The sequence below is a fragment of the Bos grunniens genome, chromosome 14, assembly GCF_055505025.1.
Source record: "Bos grunniens cultivar Pamir isolate PY7600 chromosome 14, Bosgru_T2T1.0, whole genome shotgun sequence".
NCBI lineage: Eukaryota > Metazoa > Chordata > Mammalia > Artiodactyla > Bovidae > Bos > Bos grunniens.
Window position 1 is genome coordinate 82,440,548 of NC_141178.1, and position 24,109 is coordinate 82,464,656.

General features: G+C 47.7%; 1 protein-coding gene and 2 long non-coding RNA genes across 5 annotated transcripts; 2 read left to right on the forward strand and 1 right to left on the reverse strand.

The window, feature by feature from the left end:
* The first annotated feature begins 731 nt into the window (after positions 1 to 731).
* On the forward strand, positions 732 to 5,200 carry LOC147359785 (uncharacterized). Of its 3 annotated transcripts, none has more exons than XR_015141216.1 (2): positions 732 to 1,065; positions 1,734 to 2,256. It is a non-coding gene; the product is annotated as an uncharacterized LOC147359785 (long non-coding RNA). The 3 variants fall into 3 exon arrangements; XR_015141215.1 differs by lacking the exon at positions 1,734 to 2,256 and adding an exon at positions 5,064 to 5,200 and having other exon boundaries at positions 908 to 1,065; XR_015141214.1 differs by lacking the exon at positions 1,734 to 2,256 and adding an exon at positions 5,061 to 5,200 and having other exon boundaries at positions 924 to 1,065.
* A 990-nt stretch (positions 5,201 to 6,190) lies between these two features.
* Positions 6,191 to 12,514, forward strand: LOC147359786 (uncharacterized). The gene is made up of 2 exons (XR_015141218.1): positions 6,191 to 6,307; positions 12,185 to 12,514. It is a non-coding gene; the product is annotated as an uncharacterized LOC147359786 (long non-coding RNA).
* A 2,713-nt stretch (positions 12,515 to 15,227) lies between these two features.
* On the reverse strand, positions 15,228 to 22,675 carry LY6K (lymphocyte antigen 6 family member K). Its single transcript, XM_086337576.1, has 4 exons — positions 22,582 to 22,675; positions 18,206 to 18,302; positions 17,191 to 17,295; positions 15,228 to 15,572 (listed from the first exon to the last, which is right to left on the reverse strand). The coding sequence occupies exons 2-4, from the start codon at positions 18,282 to 18,284 to the stop codon at positions 15,286 to 15,288; spliced, it is 471 nt and encodes a 156-aa protein (XP_086193702.1). The 5' UTR covers positions 18,285 to 18,302; positions 22,582 to 22,675; the 3' UTR covers positions 15,228 to 15,285.
* Positions 22,676 to 24,109: the final 1,434 nt, after the last annotated feature.

The window sequence follows — 24,109 nt, forward strand, 5'->3', positions numbered from 1 at the left end:
GAGCTATCCTCATCCTATTACTCTTTATATCTTTGATAAAATATTTAAATAAATAGGTTGTCGACGCCGTGCCCGCTTCGAATACCCTGGATCAGCCGGGGCTGGACCCCGGCACAGAACAGCAGGGTTTATTCAGCACCAGTGCCCGCTCGGCAGAGTTACTTCCAAAGGCTGAGTGTCCTGGCTTTGTTCTGGGTGTCTTTTATACACCAGAAACTTCTAGCTCAAAAAGCTCAGATCCCTCCCCTGCAACAAGCAAGCAAGATCACAGAAGCGAAAGTGGTGATTGATGAGCAGCAGCTGTTTAAAACAAGATAAGGGAAGAGAAAGCAAAAGGTTGTTACTTTCACTGGGGCCTTTGATCTCTCTCCCGTCTCAGAAGACCCCTCTGAGGGCGTCTTGGGCCTGGCCTGGAGCATACTTCTTGTCAGGCTTCTGGGACTCCAGAGGGTGAGGCCACCTAGGGGCAGGAGCAGGGTGGCTCCAGGGCCACACTCCCCATCCACGTGAGGACGCAGGGGATAGCTGAGGCCATGCTTGTCCAGGGAGTGGGCTGTCTCTGCCAGGTCCAGACCTTCAGCTCGTGCCCCTTCCCAGGTGGGGGAGGGTCTTGAATGGGCACCGACATGGCAGAGTGGGCACAGCGTTGCCACCTGTCTGTCCCCAGCTTGGAGGATGCCAGGAGGAGAACTTTGTGTCTTTAATGCTGCCCTGAGGTTCTTCCTCCCCAGCGTTCAGATGCCCTCTCGGCTGGCGAGGGTCCTGCTCCTAGCTCCACCCCACGCAGTTCACGCCACCACTGGACCCCCTCTGCCTTCCTGTGCCTGCTGTGCCCATCTTGGGGCCTGCTACCTGGACGGCCCACGTCACTGTGGGGCAGGCGGCTCCTGCAGGACCGCACCTGGGCCTGGAGAAGCCCGCTGGCCCCCCCAAGGGCGGCACCACCTTGCTGGTTCTGCTGCAGAGGTCTAGATGCTGGGCACGCAGGGCCTTGGCACCCCCCGGCCACCAGGACCCTGGCAGCTCTTCTCAGTCTACAGCTGGGAGACAGGTCAGGGAGGAAAGGTAAGCTGGAGACAGTGAAGGCCGCTGCACACTGTAGTCATGCATTTATTCACTCATCCCACAAATATCTGTTTATGTGCCTCCTACACGCTGGGCACTGTGCCCAGCCTTGGCCCCTGTGTCTCTGAACACACTCCGCACAGTCCCAGGAAGCAGAGACGATCTAGAGAGGGGTCTGCATGTGTGCAGCTGCGGGCCCTCAGCAGTGGGGCCTTAAGCAGGCTTCCTGCTTCGCTCTCGTTCTCACCAAGGAGTCCCACCTGGCCAGCCCTGGAAGAGCTGCACCCACAGCAGCACCCACAGCTGTGCCTGAGGTTCCCAGGCCTGGTCGGCACTTCCTGGCCTGGACCGCATCTCCCCTCCTGTCTCTGAGGCCCCAACTACGGCCCCTGGGGTTGGGAGCCTGCATCCCCACCCCCTTGCCCAGCTGGGACGATTCTGAGGATCTCGGGTGCCCGGGACAGAGTGTGTGGCCTGCCTGTGTGGGCGGCAGCACAGCTGGATGGCGCCCTCCCTCCCTGCCTGCCCTGGAGACATGCCATCCCCTCCAGAAGAAACCATCAGCCCTCAGCCCTCCTCTCTGGTCTGCTTCTGGGGGGCCTTCGGCACCTGGCCCAGAGCTGACCGGCAGCCTGCAACCACAGCCCTGAGGCTCATCATTATTCCAGGAATTACAGAGCCACCAGGGAGGCCCCGGGGACCCAGACAGCAGACCAGAGGTCTGTTTGACTGCCCGCAGCCGAGGACTCAGGAAACTGTGGCTGGATCTGCCCTGGGCTGCTGAGTTCGCAGAGCCTCCCCGAGCAGGAGCTGAGCCGAGCGCGTCCCTCAGACCGTTCCCGAGCTGCTGAGACCCCATGAGCAGGGAAAGCCGTGCACTTAACTTGCTGTTTAAACTATTAGGACACAATGAATGTATTTTCTTGGTTCAGTTTAAAAACTGCAACAAACAGCAAGACACAGACACTTAAGATCTGTTAGGATCATGTCCTGACATCTCCTGGTATTTAAACTCAAATTAATGCAAATTAAATAACGTAAAATCAGTTCCTCCATCACAGCAGCAACCCTTCCTGCCCTAGGCACCTGCGGGTGGGTGGAGTGGAAGTGGCCCCGGTTCAGCGCGGTGCTGACAGTCGGAGAGCCCCAGCCCTGCTCACCCCCGCTCTCCTCCTGCCCCTACCCCGCAGCCACACACAAACCAGCACTCCCGTTAGGTGCACAGTTCTTCTGCTTGCAAACCAACCTTGTCTCTTAAGTTCCACTTGTCCCAGTGGACCTGTGGGGGGTGACCATGATCCCGTCTTCCTCCGTTTGCCATAAGGGGACAAAGAGCTGTCCAGAGGAGCTGGCAGTGCGTGAGGAGGCAGCCCAGCCCTTGGGCTTTCTGTCGCACCTTCTGAAGCCCTGAGTATGTTTCTCAAAGATCTGAGAAGGTAAGCGGAGCCCAGAGCGAGCCACCAGAGCCCGAGGATCAGTGCTGGTCTAACCACTTCTTTTTCCTGTAAAGTGTCCTGGAGAGGAAGAAGGTTTCTGACTTGGCTTGCTCTGGGGCTTTACCCTTGTGGCAAGCTTGCAATATGTGTCCAATATGTGTAGGCTGGAGAAGGTGGGAGTGCCCTTCTCACTGGTGGATCTGTGAGTGGCGAGCTCAGGACAAGAGCCCGCCACATACAACTCACTCATTTATTGATCACCAGCTGCAAAGACTCAGCTGCCTTCTGATCATGGGGACTCTACTGTGAGATTTCCCTATAAGAAGTCCTGGGCTTCTGGATGGTTTGAGAAAGTCTGTATCATTATGCAGACGAATCTCCATAATGAGATTGGCTGAGGGGGAGATGGGTTGCTTTTTCACCCAGCATCGTTCCCTTCAGGTTCATCCATGCTGTTGCCCGTATCACTGGTCTGCTCCTTTTTATTGCTGAGAGGTATTCCGTGACATGGATGGGCCACAGTCGGTTTAACCACTTGCCCCTTGAAGGACATCTGGGTTGTTCCCAGTCTGGGGCTGTTTTGAACGGAGCTGCAATAAACATGTATCCACAGGGTCTACTTGTGAACATGTCTTCAGTGCTCTAGAGTGAAGTGTAGGTCGTCTTGTGGTTGCGTGTTGAGTCCTAGAAAAAGCTGTCAGACTGTCTCCCCGTTTCCCGCTATGGCGATGCCATGTTACCTTCTCGCCAGCAGTGTATGGATGATCCTGTTTCTATGCATCCTTATCAGCATTTGGTGCGGTCACTATTTTTTACCTTAGCCCCTTTGAAATGTGTATGGTGCTATGGCATTGTGACTTTAACTTGCATTTTCATAAAGGATAGTGATGTTGAACATCTTTTCATGTGCTTATTTCCCACCTACATCTGCTTATTGGTGACATGTCAGTTCATGTGTTCTAGCCCATTTTCAAATTGGATATTTTTTAAATTGTTGAGTTTTGAGAGTTCCTTAGAATTTTGGATGATATTTTGTTGGATATATGGCTTGCAAATATTTTCTCCATCTGTAGTTTCTCTTTTCATCTTCTTAACAGAGACTTTAGCAGAACATGTTTTTAATTTTAATGAAGCCCACCTTATCAATCATTCCTTTTATGGACTGCTTTTGGTATCAACTCTAAGAACTCTTTGCCTAGTCCTGCTACTGCTAAGTCACTTCAGTCATGTCCGACTCTGTGCGACCCCATAGACGGCAGCCCACCAAGCTCCCCCGCCCCTGGGATTCTCCAGGCAACAACACTGGAGTGGGTTGCCATTTCCTTCTCCAATGCATGAGAGTGAAAAGTGAAAGTGACGTCGCTCAGTCATATCCAACTCTTAGCGACCCCATGGACTGCAGCCTACCAGGCTCCTCCATCCATGGGATTTTCCAGGCAAGAGTACTGGAGTGGGGTGCCATTGCCTTCTCCGTTGCCTAGTCCTAGATGGTACCTTTTTCCATATCTTTTTAATGTTTATAGGACCTGTAGAAATGTCATCATTTTTATTCCCTACATTGATAATTTGTGTCTTCTCTTAGTCATAATCATTCTTTCTAGGGGTTTATCAGTTTTATTATTTTTTCAAAGAAATAACTTTTGATTTTTATTCTTTTGTGCATTTCTATTTTACTAGTCTGTTTCTACTTCTTTGGGGATTGCTATTCTTTTTCTAATTCTTGAAATATATATCCAGATCTCTGATTTTCAGATTTTCCCCATTAATATATGATTTCAGATCACAAATTTCTCTTTATAAGCATGGCTTTAGCACTATACCACAGATAATAATGTGTCAGACACATTGCAATTTAATATAAATATTTTCTAATTTCTATTATTATTTTTTTTTAGTCTTAGGCTATTCAAGAATGTATTGCTCAATTTCCAAATATTTGGGAGTATTTTAATTTTTGTTCTTAGTTTCTTATTTAATGTCACTATGGTAAAACACATACATACTCCAGATTTCAATCCACTGAAATTGTTGAGAATTGCTTTACACCCAAGCATATGGACAAATGTTTGGTGACTATTCCGTGTCCCTTGACAACATTGTTTATTTGTTGGATGTAATAATTCACATATGCTATGTGGAATTAAAGAAATCTCAGGAGAAGGCAATGGCAACCCACTCCAGTACTCTTGCCTGGAAAATCCCATGCATGGAGGAGGCTGGTGGGCTGCAGTCCATGGGGTCGCTAAGAGTCGGACACGTCTGAGCGACTTGACTTTCACTTTTCACTTTCATGCATTGGAGAAGGAAATGGCAACACACTCCAGTGTTCTTGCCTGGAGAATCCCAGGGACAGGGGACCTGGTGGGCTGCCGTCTATGGGGTCACACAGAGTCGGACACGACTGAAGTGACTTAGCAGCAGCAGCAGCAGCAGCTAAAGTTGTTGCTGGGACAGACCTGAAGTGGGGAGCTCTCCCCCTACATGCATAATCACTTACTTCAAGGGGAACAGACAAGGGGCCTACATCCCCACAGGAACTAACCTCTGCTTACTCTCCAGCAGAAAAGACACCTCTCCGCAGCTCAGCCAGTCTGCAGCAGCGGAACCAATGGGAAGCCTCCATCAACCATACTCTTAGTTCCTCCAATGGACTCTTCAGTGATCATTGCGGCCCCGCCCATCTCCTCCTTTTTCCTATAAATGCAAGTTCTCCGTCCTTGTCCTGTGGGTTTGCTTACGGTCGGCACCAGATTGCTTGTCTGAAGTTGAAATTTCTGTTGCTGTTCCTGAGTAAACTTGCTTTTGCCAGTAAACTATCTGGCTGTTATATTATTGAAGTTGACAGTTATTAGGTCAAGATTGTTAGTCATGATGTGCAAATATTCTATAGCTTTATTAATGTCCTGCCTTGTTCTATTGATGCTTTTGAACTGTGATGTTGGAGGAGACTCTTGAGAGTCCTTTGGACAACAAGGAGAGCAAACCAGTTAACCCTAAAGGAAGTCAACCCTGAATATTCATTGGAAGGACTGATGCTGCAGCTGAAGCTCCAATACTTTGGCCTCCTGATGCGAAGAACTGACTCACTGGAAAAGACCCTGATGCTGGGAAAATTGACGGCAGGAGGAGAAGGGGATGACAGAGGATGAGATGGTTGGATGGAATCACCGACTCCGTGGACATGAGTTTGACAAGCTCCGGGAGATAGTGAAGGACAGGGATGCCTGGCATGCTGCAGTCCATGGGATCACAGAGTCAGGCACGACTGAATGAATGAACTGAACTGAAATTGTTCTATCTTACACAGAGAAAAATGTACTGAAATCTACCAACTTGTCTTTTGCTTCTGTTGATGTTTGCTTTAAATTTTGTGGCTATGTTAATAGATGCTTATCCATTTAGAATCATTTCAGCCTCTCGGATTTACCCTTTGGTAATTACGAAAAGCTCTCCACTATAGTAATGCATATTGTGTTGGAATCACCTTTGTCTGACATTAGATGCTCTACCACCCTTCCTTCGTTTACTGTTTGAAGCCTATGCCCGTGACTAGCTTCTGATCCAACATCTGCACCAGCCCAGGACACTGCCCACCCTCCACCCCTACCCGCAACCGCCAAGTCTGGAGATCACACTGGAGCGTCCTGGTGCAGCCAAGCGAGGCTGGGCCGCTAGGGGCGCCAGAGGGAGCGGTGGGGCTGGTGCCGGGGGAGCACACACTCCTTCCGCGGTAATTCCGGTTGTGTTTGGCCTCTTCCGGGCCGAGAGCGTGTCTGCCGAGTTTGGGGCCTGGGGCCTTTGCGCAGGTTTGAGCGTTTCCGTCCGCAGTTGCTTAACGAGGCCGCGGTTGTGCTGGCCCGGAAGCCTCGGGCTCCACTCTCCCCATGGAGGGGGGTCTCGTCAGCTCCGTGAGCTGGCCCGTTCCTTGGCGCTTCTGCATGTTAGCGGTTTCCTGAGGCCGGGCCGGCCGCTTGGTGTTACAGCACCTGGGAGCTGAGAATGTCTTTCCTACACGTAAACGGTGGGGGGGCGGGGGTGGGGGAGGCGGGGCATCTTTTGTGGAAATCTATAAAATGCAGATTTCATTGACCAAAAGTAAAGGTGTCTTTGGAACGCAGCTAGGCTCGTCTGTTGTCGTGTTTACCGCCTCTCAGAGCACTGGCCCCGTGTATTGGTTTCTCGCTGACCCCTGTGCCGCTCCTGTCATAGGCAACTCTCTACACTATTGATATCATTGGGTTAACGATGTATGTAGTTCTTTATATATAGTGACACCCCAAGACCTCATTATTACTGTTTCAATATTCATTTAGATTGACTCACATTTGCTTCTTTTCTTTCTTTTTTCTCTGCATTTCTGGGCTTACGTTTGAGATCATTTTTCTAGCTCTTTCGTGTGTGTGTGTGTGTGTGTGTGTGTGTGTGTGTGTGTGTGTGTGTATTTAGTGTGGTCCGCTGGGGATAAGTTCTTTGAGATTTTTGTTTCATTGAATTTGCTGTTAACCTTTGCGGACTTACCAAAAAATATTCACAACCTAAAAGTTGAGAGTTATGTTTTATTCTGTGGGAAGTTTTAGGACTTTAAGCCAGGAGAGAGCGTCTCAAGTAACCCTGAGAGACCGTTTCGAGGGGATGCGGGGAGGAGTCTGGTTATTAGAAGTTTTGCAGCAAAGGGCAGTTAGTCTGAACATCAAAAGATTATTATTAATTAAAATAATTTTTTAAATATCCCAAATTAAGGAGTTTAGTGTTTTATTATGTATAGGAAGATGCAGGAGCCTGGGCTCACCGGAATCATTACTTTCATATGCATCTCAGCTGCCTGAGGCCAGTGCCCTGTGTCCACACCTTGAGCTTCCTCAGAGCTCACCAGCTCACCATGCACGATGGCTGCAGTCCCTGGTGGCTGGGGCGTCATTGGTTACTGATATGGCAGGAAATATTTCATTTCTCACCTTTGAATTTTGAGCAGTATTTTTGCTTCTAGATTGGTAGCTATTTTTTGCCAGTGTTTTGACGGTGTCATTGCATTGTCCCCTTTCATTGCTTACTTTCTGTTTTGGAACTCTTATTTTGTGGCTATTTTGTCTGGCTGCTCTTCGGATTTTCCTTTTATTCTTGGTGTTCATTAGTTTCACTACGATGTGCATAGATATGATTTTTCTTGATCCTACTTCAATTTTGTAAAGAGTTTCTTAAATCTATGGGGTGATATGTAATCAGTTTTGGGAAAGTTTTAGCTCCTGAATCTTGAAATGTTGTGTCTGACCCGTTCTCTTTCTTTTCCACTTAATGGATCCACATTGTCTCAGCTGCTGCTATGTCACCAGAGGCTCGAAAGTTCTCAGAGTTAAAGCACTGACAGTCTCATCTGTGCATCTGAGGGTAGGCTGGGCCCAGAGGGTAGCTGTGCTTCTCATTCAGAACTGGGCTCAGCTGAGATGATTCAGCCATATGTGTCTCTCATCCTTCCACTACGAGGGTTATAATGAGCAGTTTCTCCTCATGATGGTACATTTGTGCATACATGCTAAGTTGCTCAGTCGTGTCCGACGTTTTGTGACCCCATGGACTGTAGCTGGCCAGGCCCCTCTGTCCATGGGATTCTCCAGGCAAGAATACTGGAGTGGGGTTGCCATGCCCTCCTCCAAGGAATCTTCCCAACCCAGGGATTGAACCCGCATCTCTTGTGTCTTCTGCACTGGCAGGCGGGTTCTTTACCACTCGTGCCACCTGGGAAGCCCCACTCATGATGGTGATAGAGGCATAAATAAGAAAGTAGACCTTAACAAATTAGAAGTTTGAGTCCCAAGTCAAGTCAAAGGAAATAAATCCAGCCTTTGGTTGATGGGGCTGCAAAGTTACATGGTAAAGTACTAGTTAAAAAATGGAGTCCACATTTACATCTGCATTCAAGTATGTTGGACCCTTCACCATGGCCCAGTTATCAAGCTCTTTCCATTCTTTAAAAGTGGTACAGTGTTCAGTCTGATGTTTTCTACCTACTGCTCTTCTCCATTACTGAAATCCCTGTCTTTGCTTTTATTTCAAATGCTGCTAATTCAGCTCTTGGTCCTTTCTGTCATACTCTAGATTCTTATTTCATTAATTTTTGCCACTTCATTATTGTCTCATTACTATTTTTTAACTTTCAAAATGGAATGTGTAATTCCTTGATTTTCTGATGTTCTTCTATTATAAAAATTGAGGTTTTAAAATGCTTGTCAGTTTTCCCCCTGGAAGATGCTATAGCTTTATCCCGGTGTTCCGTTGTGTATCTTTTTGTTTTTTGTGGAGACTTTAACTGTCCAGTTTGCAGGACTTGACATTTTTCATTCGGGGTCTTGTTTTTCAGCAGAGCGCCTGCACTGACTGCTGGGTGCAGAGCTCAAGGCATGTTAATTGCGTTGTTCAGTGTTTTTACTCAACTTCTGCCCTCAGGTCTGTCTCTTGTTGGGAGAAGTGTGTCTAAATATTCCACTTTGTTGCTGGTTTTGTCCATTTCTCCTTGTTCTAACACTTTTTACTTTATGTATTTTGGAGCACTTACATTAGATACACATAAATTTTAATTTGTTAAAAACTTTTTTCTGGTAAGTTGAACATTTTGTTATTTATGTCTGTTAGTGATTTTTGCCTTAAAGTCTGTTTGTTTAACATTGATAGTTTAAGTCTACTGTATCTTCTTCTGTCTTTTATGATGAATTTTTCCGTGGTCTTTTGTTTTGAGTATTTTTCTGGATTAAAACAAAAACTTCAATCTGATAGTCTGTCTCTGAGCTGGTGATTTGATTTATTGTGATTGCTAAGGCATACAGATGCATTTCTATCACCTATTATTTAGTACCTTTAAATTTCTTCTATCCATTTTCTCTCAAGTATTGGTTTCTTTTTTCTATTGCTAGGTAGAAGGTAGCAAACTCCATTTCTGTGACACTTTGGCATTGACCCTTTATGCCTATGGCCATCTCTGATTTCTCTGTGAACCACGTAGAAACCAGAGAACATTTCATTGTTAATCATGTGCCTCATGCCTTTTCACACCATTTGTATCCAGTATGGTCTTATTTTCTTTAACCTTCCAAATGAGAAAATATTATTTTGGGGCTATCTTGTTAGTGTTATTTGGCTTTATCCACAATTGGGCTTCCCTGGTGGCTCAGCTGGTAAAGAATCTGCCTGCAACGCAGGAGACCTGGGTTCAATCCCTGGGTTGGGAAGATCCCCTGGAGAAGGGAAAGGCTACCCACCCCAGTATTCTGGCCTGGAGAATTCCATGGACTGTGTAGTCCCTGGGGTTGCAAAGAGTCAGACAGGACTGAGCGACTTTCACTTTACATGTCTTAGTCTGCTCCAGCTGCTACAACAAAACATCGTGAACTAGGGGGATTAAAGAGCAGACACTTGTTTCTCAGAGTTGTGTAGGCTGCACGTTCAAGATCGAGGTACCGGATGATTCATTTTCTGGCAAGAGCCCTCGTCCTGGCTTGCAGATGGTGGCCTTCTTGCCATGTCCTCACGTGGCAGAGAGAGAGAGAGAGCTCTCTGGAGTCTCATCTTCTAAGGATATTCATTCTTTTGTATCAAGGCCCAACCATTATGACCTCTTAGCCTTATTTACTTCCTTCCTCCACATACAGTCACACCAGGAATTAGGGCTTCAACACAGGAATTTGTGGGGATACAGTACAGTCCATGGCACCACATATTAACGTGTTTTTTAAAAATTGGTTCTTTCTTGCATTCCGTCTTGCTGTCTGGGATTATTTTCACTCCTCTTAATGCTTTTGGGGGAGTTCCTTTAGTAATTACTAGTCTGTGGTAAACCATTTTATTTTTTACTTATTGTAAACAGCCTTTTAGTATTCAAGGCCAAGTTACTTTTTGGCTGTTTTCTTTCAGCGCTTTGAAGTTGCCACTGCCTTGCCCTCTGCCTCCCAGTTTGAGCTGTGGCCTGCGCAGGATATAACTGCTGTTCGCTTCCAGATGCGTGTTTTCTCTCTGGAGGCTTTTGTAATTTTCTCTTGGTTTGCAGTCTGGACGTTTTGCTCTGAGTGTGTCTCGGAGCAGCGGGCCTGTTGTGATTGCTTGACCTGAATGCTGTTGCATCGCTTTTGGAAAATCGCCCATTGCTCTTTGTTTGAACACTGCCTGTGCTCTGCTTTCTCTGTCCTCTTCTGGAATCCTGCTTGTTTTCTGTATTAGCTTCTCTCTTACTCTTTGTGTCGTCTAGTTTCGTCTCTGTGTTTCCCATCTCTTTTAACCTCTTGGTTGCAGTGGAATCATTTGTTCAGCTCAAATTCCAGTGTGTTGTCATCTCGTCATCTATGTGTGATCTACTGTTTAATTTCTCCCTTGAGTTTGTATAAGGTTACAGAGGTTACATCACTCACTCCCAGCAGTTTCCTGGTTTTTTGCCTAATATTTTTGACAGTCTGTCGTTCTTTTCCTCATCTTTTCTATGCTCTTTTATTTCTAAAAGCAAATTTATTTTGTATTACAGACCTGTGATTTCCAATGTTTGAAACTTTTGGTGATCCACTTCTGCTTACTTGTTGTTTCTTGTGTTCTTGTGTCTTTTGTGAATTTTGATTTTTAGCAGATATTTATTGAGATAATACCTCTGGGACTCTGACTTCTGAGCTGAGTATTCCTTCAGAAAGGATTTTCCTTTGCTTTTGTAGGTATCACAGGGTGAAACTCATCCATTACCACTTAACATTTATCTTGTGGCTTAGGTTTATTGGAATAAACCAGTAGTGGAAATACAAGCCCCAAGTGATAATGACAGTATCTAATTCTGAGGAAAAACTTCTCTTCATACGTTTTTCTCCATGTGGAGCCAATGCTGACATAGACAAGTTTCCTTGTGCAGAGAGAGTCTTTTCCCCTAGTTTAGTATTTAATTTAGAGCACATCCCCTCTGAAGTGCCTCATTTATGTCTTTTGCTTTCACTTCCTCTCTCATGGAAACCCAGTGCCTTGTCCGCTGCCCAACCTGAGGCTCATGGTGATAGAAAAAGAGCAAATATGCTGAAGCAGCTGCCAGCTTCACTCCTTGCTCACTGTATATTGTAAAGATTATTTTATTTCCTTTCCTTCCCCTCTTCTTTCCTTTTTTCCTCTTCTGAAATGTTCACATTAGGTTGGTGTACAGTTAAAAAGTATTCAGATTTTTTTTTCATGTGACATTTTTAACTGGTCTGTAATAGGAGGGATTTTAGCTGACAGGGTTGTTGCTGAGAAGAAGCGTTTTTGCAGTCCTTCCTTCATGATGTGCCTGAGCCCCCACTGTCGAGGCTGACCATATCTGACTAGCTGGGACGGTGCGTGGGCTCGTCACATCCTTGGATTATGTGAGAGCATTTGAATGCTTCGCCACAAAGTATGGTGTTTGAGGTTTCTGGTGGGTAACTTTTATTATTGACTTTTTCTGTTCCTAGGGGTCACAGCATTTTTAAAAGATCAATTAGTGAATGTTAATGATGCTGTGATTATCATCCTTTACTTCTTGTTGGACATCTTTTTCTAAGACTGAGTCATTCTTACATTTCTGGAGCAAATTGTACTTGGTCATAACCTGTTATTATTTTAATACAGCCAGTTAGGCAGTTTTTGGGTTTTGTTCACAAGTATGTTGGCCTCTAATGTTCCTTTCTTGTACTGTTTTTGTTTTGCTGTAGTTTCAGTTATGTGCTTGGCCTCTAAAAGGAGTGAGTTGGAAGGAGTGCTCCATGTGCTTGAGACAGACAACAGGTGGGTGTGCTCGTTCAGAGACGGAGGCTTTGGAGTGGAACTTGGGAGTCGCTCCGTGTGTCTCAGGAGACAGGTCCTTGGCTGCGTTTGAGGGGCAAGGTTTGAAGGCTGTACTCCCCAGCGCCTCCACGTGTCTTCTTGGGGCCCGTCAAGTCCGGCGGTCCAAAGAACTGGCAGCTCATAAAGCTTCTGAAAGGCTAGAAAGCTGCCTTCTCCCTAGAAAACTGCTTTCAATTAAAGTGGACCCTCAAATTCTCCATTTTGTTTGTTTTTAAAGCCTACATATAGGTGATAGTTTGGGCATGCATGTGTATCTTGTCACTTTGAACAAAAAATGCTGCTTTTACAGCCCCCCAGTTTCGTCCCCGCTAGAGCATGTGCTCTGCGCTGCTGCAGCGCTCACCAGGTGGAGCTTGCTCCCCCGCGACACAGCTCTGGGCTGCTGAGCACTGCGCTTTGTTTACACGAACAAGAAAGAAACACTTGCTACTCTTGCTGAGACCCCCTTGTTTGCAGTTTTCTGTCACTTGCATCACACTTGCTCTTAAAGAGCACAGTGGCCACCTTAGCAATGCCACTTAGAGTAACACGTTTCCTCCCCCTCACGTGAGCTCTCCCTCTCTCTGAATGAAGCTTTGACGTCTCCAGGGCACTGTAAGCCTCTTCCTCTCAGGCCCTTCTGTCAGCTCTGGCCAACATTCTGCTGTCTACCTCCATGTAGCCGTCCAGGCCTGGCCTGGCCCTGCTCACCTTGGTTTGCCCGCCTCTCTCCAGCTAAGTTTTGACAGATCGTTTGTTCCTCAGTTGCTCTCTTGAACCCAAGTGTAGTTCCCTCTTGCCCTTGTGACCTTGGATTGGTGAACACCTAGACCTCATAGAAAATGTTCATCACCCAGTTGTACCTGACTCCTTGTGACCCCATGGATGGTAGCCCACCAGTCTCCTCTGTCCTTGAAATTTTCTAGGCAAGAATAGTGGAGTGTGTTGCCATTTCCTTCTCCAGGGCATCTTCTGGACCCAGGGATTGAACCCGGGTCTCCCACACAGGCTCTTTTAACAACTGAGCCACTAGAGGCCCTGCCATTTCAGCTCCTATTCTGGGACTGCTCCTGGGTCCTCTTGCCAGCAAGCTTTTCTGGGTCTCTGCATGGTCTCAGCCATGACCTTCTCTCTCTCTTGCCTTCAGGGCCTATTCCAAGCTGACATCATGCCCACCTCGTCTGTGCGCTCACTCTTTAGCAGACACCCCTGTCTTCAGCTTCACAGAGAATATGTGACTGTTTGGGAATGAATTCTTTCATTTCCTGGCTCCTTCCAACATGTGAGCTTTCTGTGCACTCCTACTTGTCCCTCTACTCACTCACAGAAGTGTTTGCTCTCCTGCTGGGGTTGCAGCCTCTGCTTTGGATCCTGTTCCATTCTGTCTGCACCAGCTGGGCCCCCGTTGCCTGTCCTTCACTCAGCTGGCTCCCTGCTCTTCACAGATAAAGATTCCCAAGTCTTTACATTCTTGGTGTGGCATCGATGTTGATCCGTGATCTGTTTTTTGTAAACACTATCCTCTTAAAACTTCTTCCTTCCATAGTGACTTCTAGAAAGTGTATCTATCTGGTGACAGCATTTTCCCCAATTCACTTGAACTCCTCATCCTGCAATAATCTGATATCTCTCATCATTTAATCATTGAAAGTACTCTTCATCAGATCACCAAAGACCCACCAGATCCAAACCTAGGGAATTCTCCCTGTCCATGGGTCTTGATGTCCTAGTCATCTTACACTGCGCTAACCATCCTCCTGGTGAAGAGATGCCAGTGTCCAGTTGCCATGGCAACTTTTGAATAGTTGACCTCTTGCATCTCTTGCCTGCCTTAACAAAAGGGATCCTACTTAAAGTCTTGTCCTAGGCTGAGAGTGGGGAGTCCTAGGAATGCCGCTTCTGGACAGGGCATGAGCAGGAAGGCGGGAGTGCAATGCCTACGCTAAAGGGACATGCACAGAGCAGGAGCCGAACAGAAACTGGAAACTGTCAGCTGTGGAGTCACTGGCCAGCACTCGGGGGCCCTTCTGGTTCAGAGGCTCTAGATGTGACAGAGACAGCCCTGCTCCCTGCCTGCCCCACAGTACCCCCTTCTGGGGCCATTGAGACTCTCTGGAAGGTTTCCAGGATGCCCCAAACAGCATTCCCTGAGTCAGACTAGGTGAGGCGGGCCAGAGTATGGGAGGGAGGGGGAAGCAGGAGAGCTGCAGATGGGGCTGCACCCACCCTAGCACCCAGTCGGGGCCACAGGGGAGAGAGCATTTGTTTTGTGCAGAACTGTGGCTCAACTCTCTGGCTGTCTGTGCACGGCTACATCTCAAACAGAGACTGGACAAAGGCTGGAGCGTCAGCAGCAGCGCTGCTGTGTGCCTGCCCAAGCTTCAGATGCTGGAAAAACGCACGTGGAAGAATCTGTGAGTCCACACACCTATGCCGGTTGGTGGGTGAAATCCATGCTTACTCAACAGAATTTCTTCTCTTCTGTCTCTTGGAGTCTGGAAGCAAGAGCTGAAGGAGAGAAGCCAAGGGGCCTCCCCTGTCAGAAGAGGGCTGTAATCAGGAGGGGGTCCTACTACCCCACACTGAGCAGTATTTCTTTCACTCCAGAGACACCTTATGCCCAAATCATTCTGTCTCCCCCACTGACCCTGGGCCCCCCCAAAGGTCAGAAGTGTCTGAGGTCTACTCTTCATGGGTGGGCCTCAGGCCCTGCCCTCCATCAATACCAAGGCCCCCCAAGGTGAAGAGGAGTCAAGAGTGATTGTCAGCAATAAACAGTTACAAGGTTTGATTTCAAAGAGAAACAACGTGTAGACAAATGGCTGTGGGGAAGGTTTGGCCTTGCGGTAATTCAGCCTGTGAGGCAGGGCCAAGTGGACTCATTCTCCCCACCCCACGTCAAGGTCCCTGCAAAGTCAGACACCACTGAGCTAATCGATGGAAAACAAATTTAATACAAGTCCCAACCACCTGCAGCCAGTTGACCTCGTCACGGCAGCCTGAGGCCCAGGAGCGCAGAAGCCAGTGTCAGGAAAGGCATCAGCCCGGAGCTGCTGCCCCTGCCCTGCCCCTTGATGAACTTCAAGTAAGCATCTTCTGTGTTTTCTCTGATGATTGGTTTCTGGATGTTGCATAGGCTGGATGTACAGCACGCCAGGTACAGAAAGGGTGTGGGCTTTACGAGCACGAACGACCTGGCCATCTGTGAAAATGCCTCATTCATCCCACAGTTCAGTGCACACTGCTTGGAAATAAGGAAGAACCGTGGAAATACTCCTAGTGGGAAACAGGACAGAGAGATGGGGGTCTCATGAATTGAAAGCAGCAACGCCAACACCATTTCTGCCTGAAGTCTGCCCAACCCTGACCCTTCTATTGCCCCTTACCAGAGCCCCACTCAAAGAGGGCACCTGAAAGGGATTTGGGAGCCGTCACTGCAAAGGAAGAGGGTCAGGCCTTTGTGTTCAGAGCTGCTTTTGGGGGTGGCGTGGCATCAGATGCCACCATCTCTGACCTGTCTGCACACACCTGTCTGCACTTGAGCCTGGCAGTCTCCATTTGGGAATGCATAGGTTCCCTGGGCCTCAACTTCTCAAACATGGTTGCTCAAGCCTTTGTGACCACAGACGAGACACACGGGAGCAAGGGGCACCTGGCCATCCTGGCCACTGCCCAGGGCTTGGAGCTGGCCTCTCAAGGAGCCACTCCTGCGGCCTGGGTGTAACTGCTGTGACTGTGAGCCTACTGCTGGCACGGCCAGCACTGGGGGCATGACCTGTCTTCTGACTTCACCTCCTCCCATATTTCACTGCGCAGTCATCTTTCCACACTAAGTTATCAACTCCAGGTGAGGCTGCAGTGGGGCTTATGCCTCGACTGACTCAGTAGCCCACACGCTTCTTGGAACATGGAAGCCCCAGAAGTGGCTGATGAATGGAAAGTGAATTCTCCAGGCCAGACAAGGCCACTGTTGGGTCATGCCAGGGCCTTCAAAGTCACCCTCGGGAGAGAGTTCTTCATGAGGCCAGAAGTGCTTGGGGGAGTTACAGATGGCAGAGCAGCGGTCTCCAATGTTTTAAAGCATGCATCCTCTTTTCAGGACATATTTTAAGCCCTGATTATGTACATCTTTTGTAAAAGCTATTCTTGGTCAGACATTGAAGTCATTAAGGCTCAACTGCTCACCTAGAAGTGAATGAAAAGAACTCTCCTTTACTTTCTCCCTGCACCTCAGTATTTCAGTCTGGCCAGCGGTTGCTGCGTGCCACCCTGCATCGGCTCTGGGGTTACTTATGTAAGCTGAGTCTCCTCAATGGCCTGCTGGCACTCCTGGCTTCACAGGACTTTGCTCTTCAAATTTTAAAAAAGGATCATTTGAATCAGTTCTAATGAGGTGGATGAAACTGGAGCCTATTATACAGAGTGAAGTAAGCCAGAAGGACAAACACCAATACAGTATACTAACGTATATATATGGAATTTAGAAAGATGGTAACGATAACCCTGTATACGAGACAGCAAAAGAGACACTGATGTATAGAACAGGCTTATGGACTCTGTGGGAGAGGGAGAGGGTGGTAACATTTGGGAGAATGGCATTGAAACATGTGAAATGTCATGTATGAAACGAGATGCCAGTCCAGGTTCAATGCACGATGCTGGATGCTTGGGACTGGTGCACTGGGACGACCCAGAGGGATGGTATGGGGAGGGAGGAGGGAGGAGGGTTCAGGATGGATTTTCTTTTAAAAATTTAAAATAAATAAAAATAAAATAAAAAAAGGATCATTTTTATGTTAGTTATTCTTTATTGAGAAAAACTCGACACGCCCTAAGTCCTGAAAGCATTCTACTGACCTGTGTGTGGAGCCCCACTGGGACCCAGGACACTTACTCACGGCGGCAGAGATACAGTATGTAGAGCCATTGTCACAGTTTTCTGGCCCTTGGCATTCAAAACTGTTCTCCTTCTCACAAACGTGACACCTCAGGACAGCATCTGAAAGGAGGAATAAAAAGAAAGCGGAATGTGGCAGCTCTCAGATCCCATCAGAGCAACACCTGCCATCCTCTCCTTCCTCTGAGTGAGGACAGAGCCCTGGGTCCATCCATCTTTCTGGCGCCTCACAGCCTCCCCTATCCTGCAAGCTCCTCCTCTCCTCTCTGGGCTTCTCTCGTGTGCCCACTGGATGTGTCTCACAGACCCACACCACACCCATAGCATGAACACAGGCGAGCGCAGAGCCTCAGCCCGGAGACATGCACTGTCATATGGAAACAGCCGAGTCCCTGCCTCCCCCAACCCCCACTCAGGACATGCCCACATCACCACACCTCACTGGCGCCTCACATTAGCTGCTCTAGAGAAAGAAGCCCCATGGCTGTGGAGTCTGCACCCATGCACCCTGTCCACCCACCTTCCTGGCTGACCCCACTGCCTCCAGTGCCTGGCTCCACACTCCTTGGCCTGAGACCCTGTGTCCTGCCTGACCCAGGAGCCGAGGTGGCCCACCATGGGGTCTGTGTCAGGGGAGGACTTGTTCCTAGGGAAGAAGCTGGTCACACTCCAGCAGCTCTCCATTTTCAGAGACAGCCCCAGAAGGCTTGAAGATGGCTGGTTCAGGCTTGGCCTCCAGCCCCACCATCCCCAGGAAGGCAGGGCCATGGCAGGGAGAGCTGGGTGCTGGGCAATAAAACCAGCCATCCCTGCCTGCCCTTGGGGACCCCACATCAAGAGGCTCCCCAACTATGTATCCATATCAGCTGACCACCCTCCTAAGGCTGTCTTGCCCACTGAATTCTCTGGGCTACACCTGCCTGGACCCACCTGGGGCCATGGCCACCCTGTGTCTGCACAGGCATTCCAGACCTCTTCCTCCCAGCCCAGGAGGCTCAGGGCCAGAACTGACCTTGTCTTCCAGACACGGTGAGATTGCTCTCCACCTGCGGCAGGCCCAAGACCAGAAGCAAAGCGAGGAGGGTTATCATTTCCAGTGATGCCTGGTCCTGGACATGAGGAACAAGCAGGGCCCCTTGGTCAGCTCTGACTCTGGAGTTAGATTTGACCCCTGTTGGTCCAGTACCATTCAGGGCCCTCCCCACTGGTCACCGGGGCAGACCCTCTCCTCATCCATGGGCCAGGGGCTGGGTGTGGCCTCTCAATGCTGATTGGGGGGGGCTGTCACCACCACCACCAAGTCCCCTCTGTCCCCAGGGACCCCATCACTCCCTAGAACTCTGCATTCATTCACCCATGCCCCAGCAAACTTGCTTGGCAAGTGTTCCTGCCGCAGCTCCCCCAAGGCAGTACCGGGTTTCCCCCACCCCTGATTTGAACTCCTGTTCTCTTAGGAGACACCATGGGGTACTCTCCCACCCAGCGCTACCGCCCTTCCTTTTCCCTCTTCATCTTCCTCTCCATCCATGGCCAGGTCTTCACTGGTGCAGCCTGACCCCAGGGTACAAGAAGGCTTGGCTACCCCTGCACCACCCAGCCCAGCCTCACTGCCCAGATCGGTGCTGAGGCTAGCCCTCTCTCTCACAAGGCCTGCCAGCCTTATGCCCTTACACACTTATATTGTTGATTGATTCTTTTTTGGTTTGTCTGGTTAGGAATTAGAAAGCCAAATGAGAACCTGTATTAACTCTAGCAACCACAAACACAACGACAGCAAGAAGAGAAAACCAGAAAGCTGAATTTGCAATGTCACCAGGTAAACAGAAATCCGAAGAGTAGCAAGCCCTAAAAAAGTGGAATGATATACTGTGTTCCCAGATCAGAAGACTTACTGTTGCTAAGATGTCAGTTCTCCCTAAATTGATCTGTAGATTTAGCACAATCTCAAATTTCCCAGAGATATATTTTCAATGTAGAAATAATCAACTGGGATTCTAAAATTGAAGTAGAAAAGTGAAAGACCTAGAATAGCCAAAATAATTTGGAAATAGAAGAGCCAAGGACTTATACTACTTGATTTTGAGACTTACTAGAAAGCTATGATAACCAAAGACAGCATGATGCTGCAGAAAGCTTAGACATACAGTCAGAAGAATGGAATAAAGAGTCGAGAAGTAGACCTACCCATGTGTGACTGACTGATTTTAGACAAAGGTAACAAGCAAAAAAATGCATTGAAGAAATGGCCTCTTCTGTGACAAATAATGCTGAGACCTTGGAACAAACAGATGCAAAAATGATGCCCCCAAATGCAAAAAAGAAAAACATAAACATGACTTTCCCTTTGAAAAGTGAAAAATGAAAGTGTTCGTCACTTAGTTGTGTCCAACTCTTTGTGATTCCCATGGACTGTAGCCTTCCAGGCTTCTCCATGAAATTCTCCAGGCAAGAATACTATAGTGGGTAGTCATTTCCTTCTCCAGGGGTCTTCCTGACCCAGGGTGGTGTCACCTGGGTATCTGAGGTTATTGATATTTCTCCCGGCAATCTTGATTCCAGTTTGTGCTTTATCCAGCTTGGCATTTCACATAATGTACTGTGCAAATAAGTTAAATAAGCAGGGTGACAATATACAGCCTTGACGTACTCCTTTCCCAATTTGGAACCAGTCTGTTGTTCCATGTCCAGTTCTAACTGTTGCTTCTTGACCTGCATACAGATTTCTCAAGAGGCAGGTCAGGTGGTCTGGTATTCCCACATCTTTAAGAATTTTCCAGAGTTTGTTGTGGTCCACACAGTCAAAGGTTTTGGCATAGTCAATTAAGCAAAAGTAAATATTTTTCTTTTGCTTTTGTGATGATCCAACAGATGTTGGATGTTGACTTTTTAGATAAGATGTATAAAGCATGAATCACACAAGCAAAACTGCTACAATTCATAGGGGAAATAAGGCTGATGCCTGTAGTTAACTTTGAAAGGAATCCAAAAGATAAAGTGAATAACGCATTGTTAGACAGATGGATAGACACATGGGAAAACTAGTAAAATGTTAAGGTGGACAAGGTGGTGGGCTTCCCAGGTGACGCAGTGGTAAAGAACTGCCTGCCAATGCAGGAGACACAAGAGACAAAGGTTCAATCCTGGCTTGGGAAGATCCCCTGGAGGAGGAAATAACAACCTACTCCAGTATTCTTGCCTGAAAAATTCCATGGACAGAGGAGCCTGGCAGGCTGCAGTCCATGGAATCACAAAGAGCAATGACTGAACAATTAACACTTTCACTTGCTTATACCGAACAGAGTTGGACACAACTGAACACACACACACACACACACACACACACATATCCTTGCACTCACTGTAAAATATTTCAACATTACTGCCTCAGATAATTTATATAAAATGCCAGGGATTTAAAATGTGCTCTACAGAGAATTCCCTGTTGGTAGTCATTAGGACTCCATGCTTTCACTGCCATGGGCCCATGTACAATTATTCATCAGATAACTAAGATGCAGCCAGCCAGGTGGCATGGCCAATTTTTTTTTTTTAATGTGTTCTACATTTTTTTAGCCCAGATTTAACCCATTATGAGAATCACGGCATAGGGCAGAAACTATTTGAACGAGAGTCTTAATTCACCTTCTCAGTTAAAAACTAAAGATCCAGAATTTGACTGCCTAACCCTGCGTGTAGAAATCTAAGGCTTCTGCAGCGTATAGGTTAAATGGGCTGGGAGTGATATTTAGAATGTTTTAACATTGCTAGTCACAGTCTTACAAGCTACAGTAACTTCTATGGGGGTAGAAAAAGGATTAAGAACATCATTAAATGAATGAGAATTAAAACAGGTGGCCTTTTGCATTGCTTCACTTGTCCCTGATATGGCAAAGACTGTCCAAGAAGAAAAACAGCTCATGGGAGACTTGGTCTATGAGGCCAACTTAGCTAACACCTCCCAATTCAGGCAAAAGTTGTATTCTTTGGAAATGGGACTCATCACACATTGAGTTTTCCCACAGAGGTGTTTGAATTTGCCAGCATATGTGAAAAATCGAGCATGGTGGATCTCAAGAATGATAATGATATGACTTAGTGAGTTGCTACATTGATAATACCATGTGGATGAGTTCCCTCCAAGAAAAGTGTGATAAAGAACCTTATTTGGCGCCAACTGTAAAGAAATCATCTGAAAGAATCTCCGGAAAAAAGATCCTGGAGATTACTCAGGATCCTGGATTATTGTGACACCACCCCCTCCCGATTTTAGCTCCAGACATTACAAAAGATTGTAAAGGGCAAAGTTCAGTGGCATCCCATAACGTCATTTTCCTTTTCTTTTGGTACCACTAGCTTGGCGAAGAAAGTGATGACCTGGTTAAATCTCTGTGCTGGTCGTCCACTGATGGTGTTGACTAACAGAAAGCTAACAGAAATGTCATACCTGTGAATTGCTTTTAGCAGGAAATACCTGATCCTCCTAGGGGTGTGATTTAAATCAATGTGGACTCTGCAGGTGACGGGTATATGAGTTGGGCAGCGTCCGGCCTCAAGGTCGGAGATGCTGGGTGGGGTCCTGGTGGGACGTGGCTTTCAGTGGTGAAGATGCTGTGTGGGTTCCCACGTCACCCATCCCCAGAAGATGATGATGAATGGCCCAGGTGGTGGTGGAAAGGATACCCACAGGGAGGGCTGCCAGGTAGGTAGGGGAAGCCATGGGACCCCAGTAGAGGGATGCATGCTGTCAGAACGGATGGGGATGGTCACAGTTGCATCTGCCATCCCGGCTTCACGAGGGAGGGGCCAAACCACAGAATCTGCAGACACTGACCTGAGACTGAGTCCAAGTCTGAAGTTCTGGGTCCACCACCCTACCTCCTGCCTAGAACTTTTGGAATCTTCTAGCTACCTCCCATCTGTTCCTCCATCCAGCTGTACCCCGCCTGCCATCTCCTGCCCAGGTTTTCTAAACCACCGCCTCCCCCCACCCCCGCTCCCTGCCCCGCCCCGCCACATTGTGCCCAGGCCTTTGGAACCTTCTCCAGCCCTGTGGTCTGTGAAGACCTTCGGGAACCTTCCACGTCTCTCTCCCCGCCAACCCTTCACGGTCCTGCCCAGACCTTCTAGAAACGTCTCCTTGCACCTTGTCCTTCCCAGGCCTCCCTAACCTCACCTGAGACCCCATGTCCCGGAGGACCTTTTGGAGCCTTCTTCAGCCTCCCTATTCTGCGAAGACCTTCTGGAATCTTCCCAGATACTCGCGTCCTGCCAAGAACTGTGGAAACTTCCCCACACCCGTGTCCCAGCCAGACTTTGGGATTTCCTCTTCCTCTGCCCCATCCCCAAACCGCCCCCAACCTTGTCTTGTCTAAACCTACTGGAACCTACCAGGACACGAACTCCAGTGGGAACCCACACGAAGCTGCAGGTGTGTGAGGAGAAGTCAATTAGGCTCCGCGACCAGACTCAACCCGGAAGTACTGAGCAGCGTCTCCCATCAGGCTTTGCGCGGCTTCCAGAAGGTTTCGCTGCGGTCGCAAGTGAGAGCGCCCCCAGGGGCAGTCTCGTCAGAGGTAGTCTCGTCTGGCGGAGGTAGATGCCCGAAAGTGTTAGAGGACACGGAGCGGGGAGATGGTTCCAGAAGCTCTGGGCAGGGGCAGGGGTGGCGGGGCAGGTTCATGCCGTGACGTACCCCAGCATCACAAGTCTCCATGACTGACAGTACTAGCATTCCTTCTCTGTTACAATGAAACTGAGGGAGAATCATTACTCGAGAGAACCAGCAAATCCCCAAATTCTTGGTAACTAGTCCTAAACCAATTATACAGAAGAGAGGCCCCAGTGGAAACTGGGTAACAGTAAGGTCTAAAGGATTGTGAGGTGATCGCAAGTTAAAAGTGCAGGGAAAGGAGCGGAAAAGGTGCTTAGTGAAAATACATCACGTTACAGGCATCTCGTAGAAGAGAGAACAGGGTGAAAATTTTCTCAGCTGCCATTCAGGAAGTTAGATAAGCATAGATTACCTACCCAAAGAAATGAAGGAAATACAAAGAGGAGAGGAGAAATGAATAGGAGGTAAACACACAAAGCCAAAGTTGATTATCTGGAGGCATTCAAAGTATTGGTGAAACAGAAGAGACAACAAAGAAAAATACTCATTCCCAGTATCAGAAATGGAAAGGGAGGCATCCATCAGCTGTTACTGATCTTATAAAGAAAATGAGTGGCTGCGATGAGTAGGCTTCCTGTGATAAACGTCACATTCCTGATGAAATGAACTAAAACCTGAAGAACACTGGGAACCAGAGGTGACTCACAATGCAAGTGTAGGCTGAAATTATCAGACTCTTTTGGAAAAACTAGGTACCAGGTCTTCTATCGAAGTTAAATCCTTGAAACAATAGAAGGATAACCAAGCTTATGAATGCTAAGTCCCAAAAGAGTAAAGATAAATCTACAAATTCAATGCAATTTCAGTAAGAGTCTAAACAGGTGCTGTGTGTGTGTGTGTGTTTGTGTGTGTGTCCGTTTGTGTATGTGCGTGAAGTTGATTCCAAATATTCAGATGTTTCAGAAACAGAAAGGGCTAGGAGTAGCCAAGGCAATATACTGGGAGAAGAAAAGTACTGGAGGACTTGAGCTCCCAACTGCCAAGATATTTATATTTTCTCACTTATTGAGAGAGTATGGTGTTGGCTCAGGGTTGAAAAACAGACCAATAGAGGAGAAAGCAAAGTCAGAAAGCACAAATATCCAATTACAGGCTTTCTGATGAGGCTTCCCCTGCCTTGGCATGGGGAAACGTTCTTGTGTGCCTTGACGAGTGGTGAATAGATGAGATATTATACACGGGTACCACACAAAAGAAGCAGTTCAGGACATTTGTGGATCTCAATGAATCCTCAGAAAGGAAAAA

Bases quoted from the DNA above. Each gene is read 5' to 3' on its own strand.
- LY6K (XM_086337576.1), bottom strand. From the start codon at position 18,284: ATGATAACCCTCCTCGCTTTGCTTCTGGTCTTGGGCCTGCCGCAGGTG. The intron at 17,296-18,205 runs GTCAGTTCTGGC...TCCTCCTTTCAG, and splicing joins CACCGTGTCTGGAAGACAAG to ATGCTGTCCTGAGGTGTCAC. The intron at 15,573-17,190 runs GTAAGTGTCCTG...GTTTCCCACTAG, and splicing joins CTGTATCTCTGCCGCCGTGA to GAGTATTTCCACGGTTCTTC.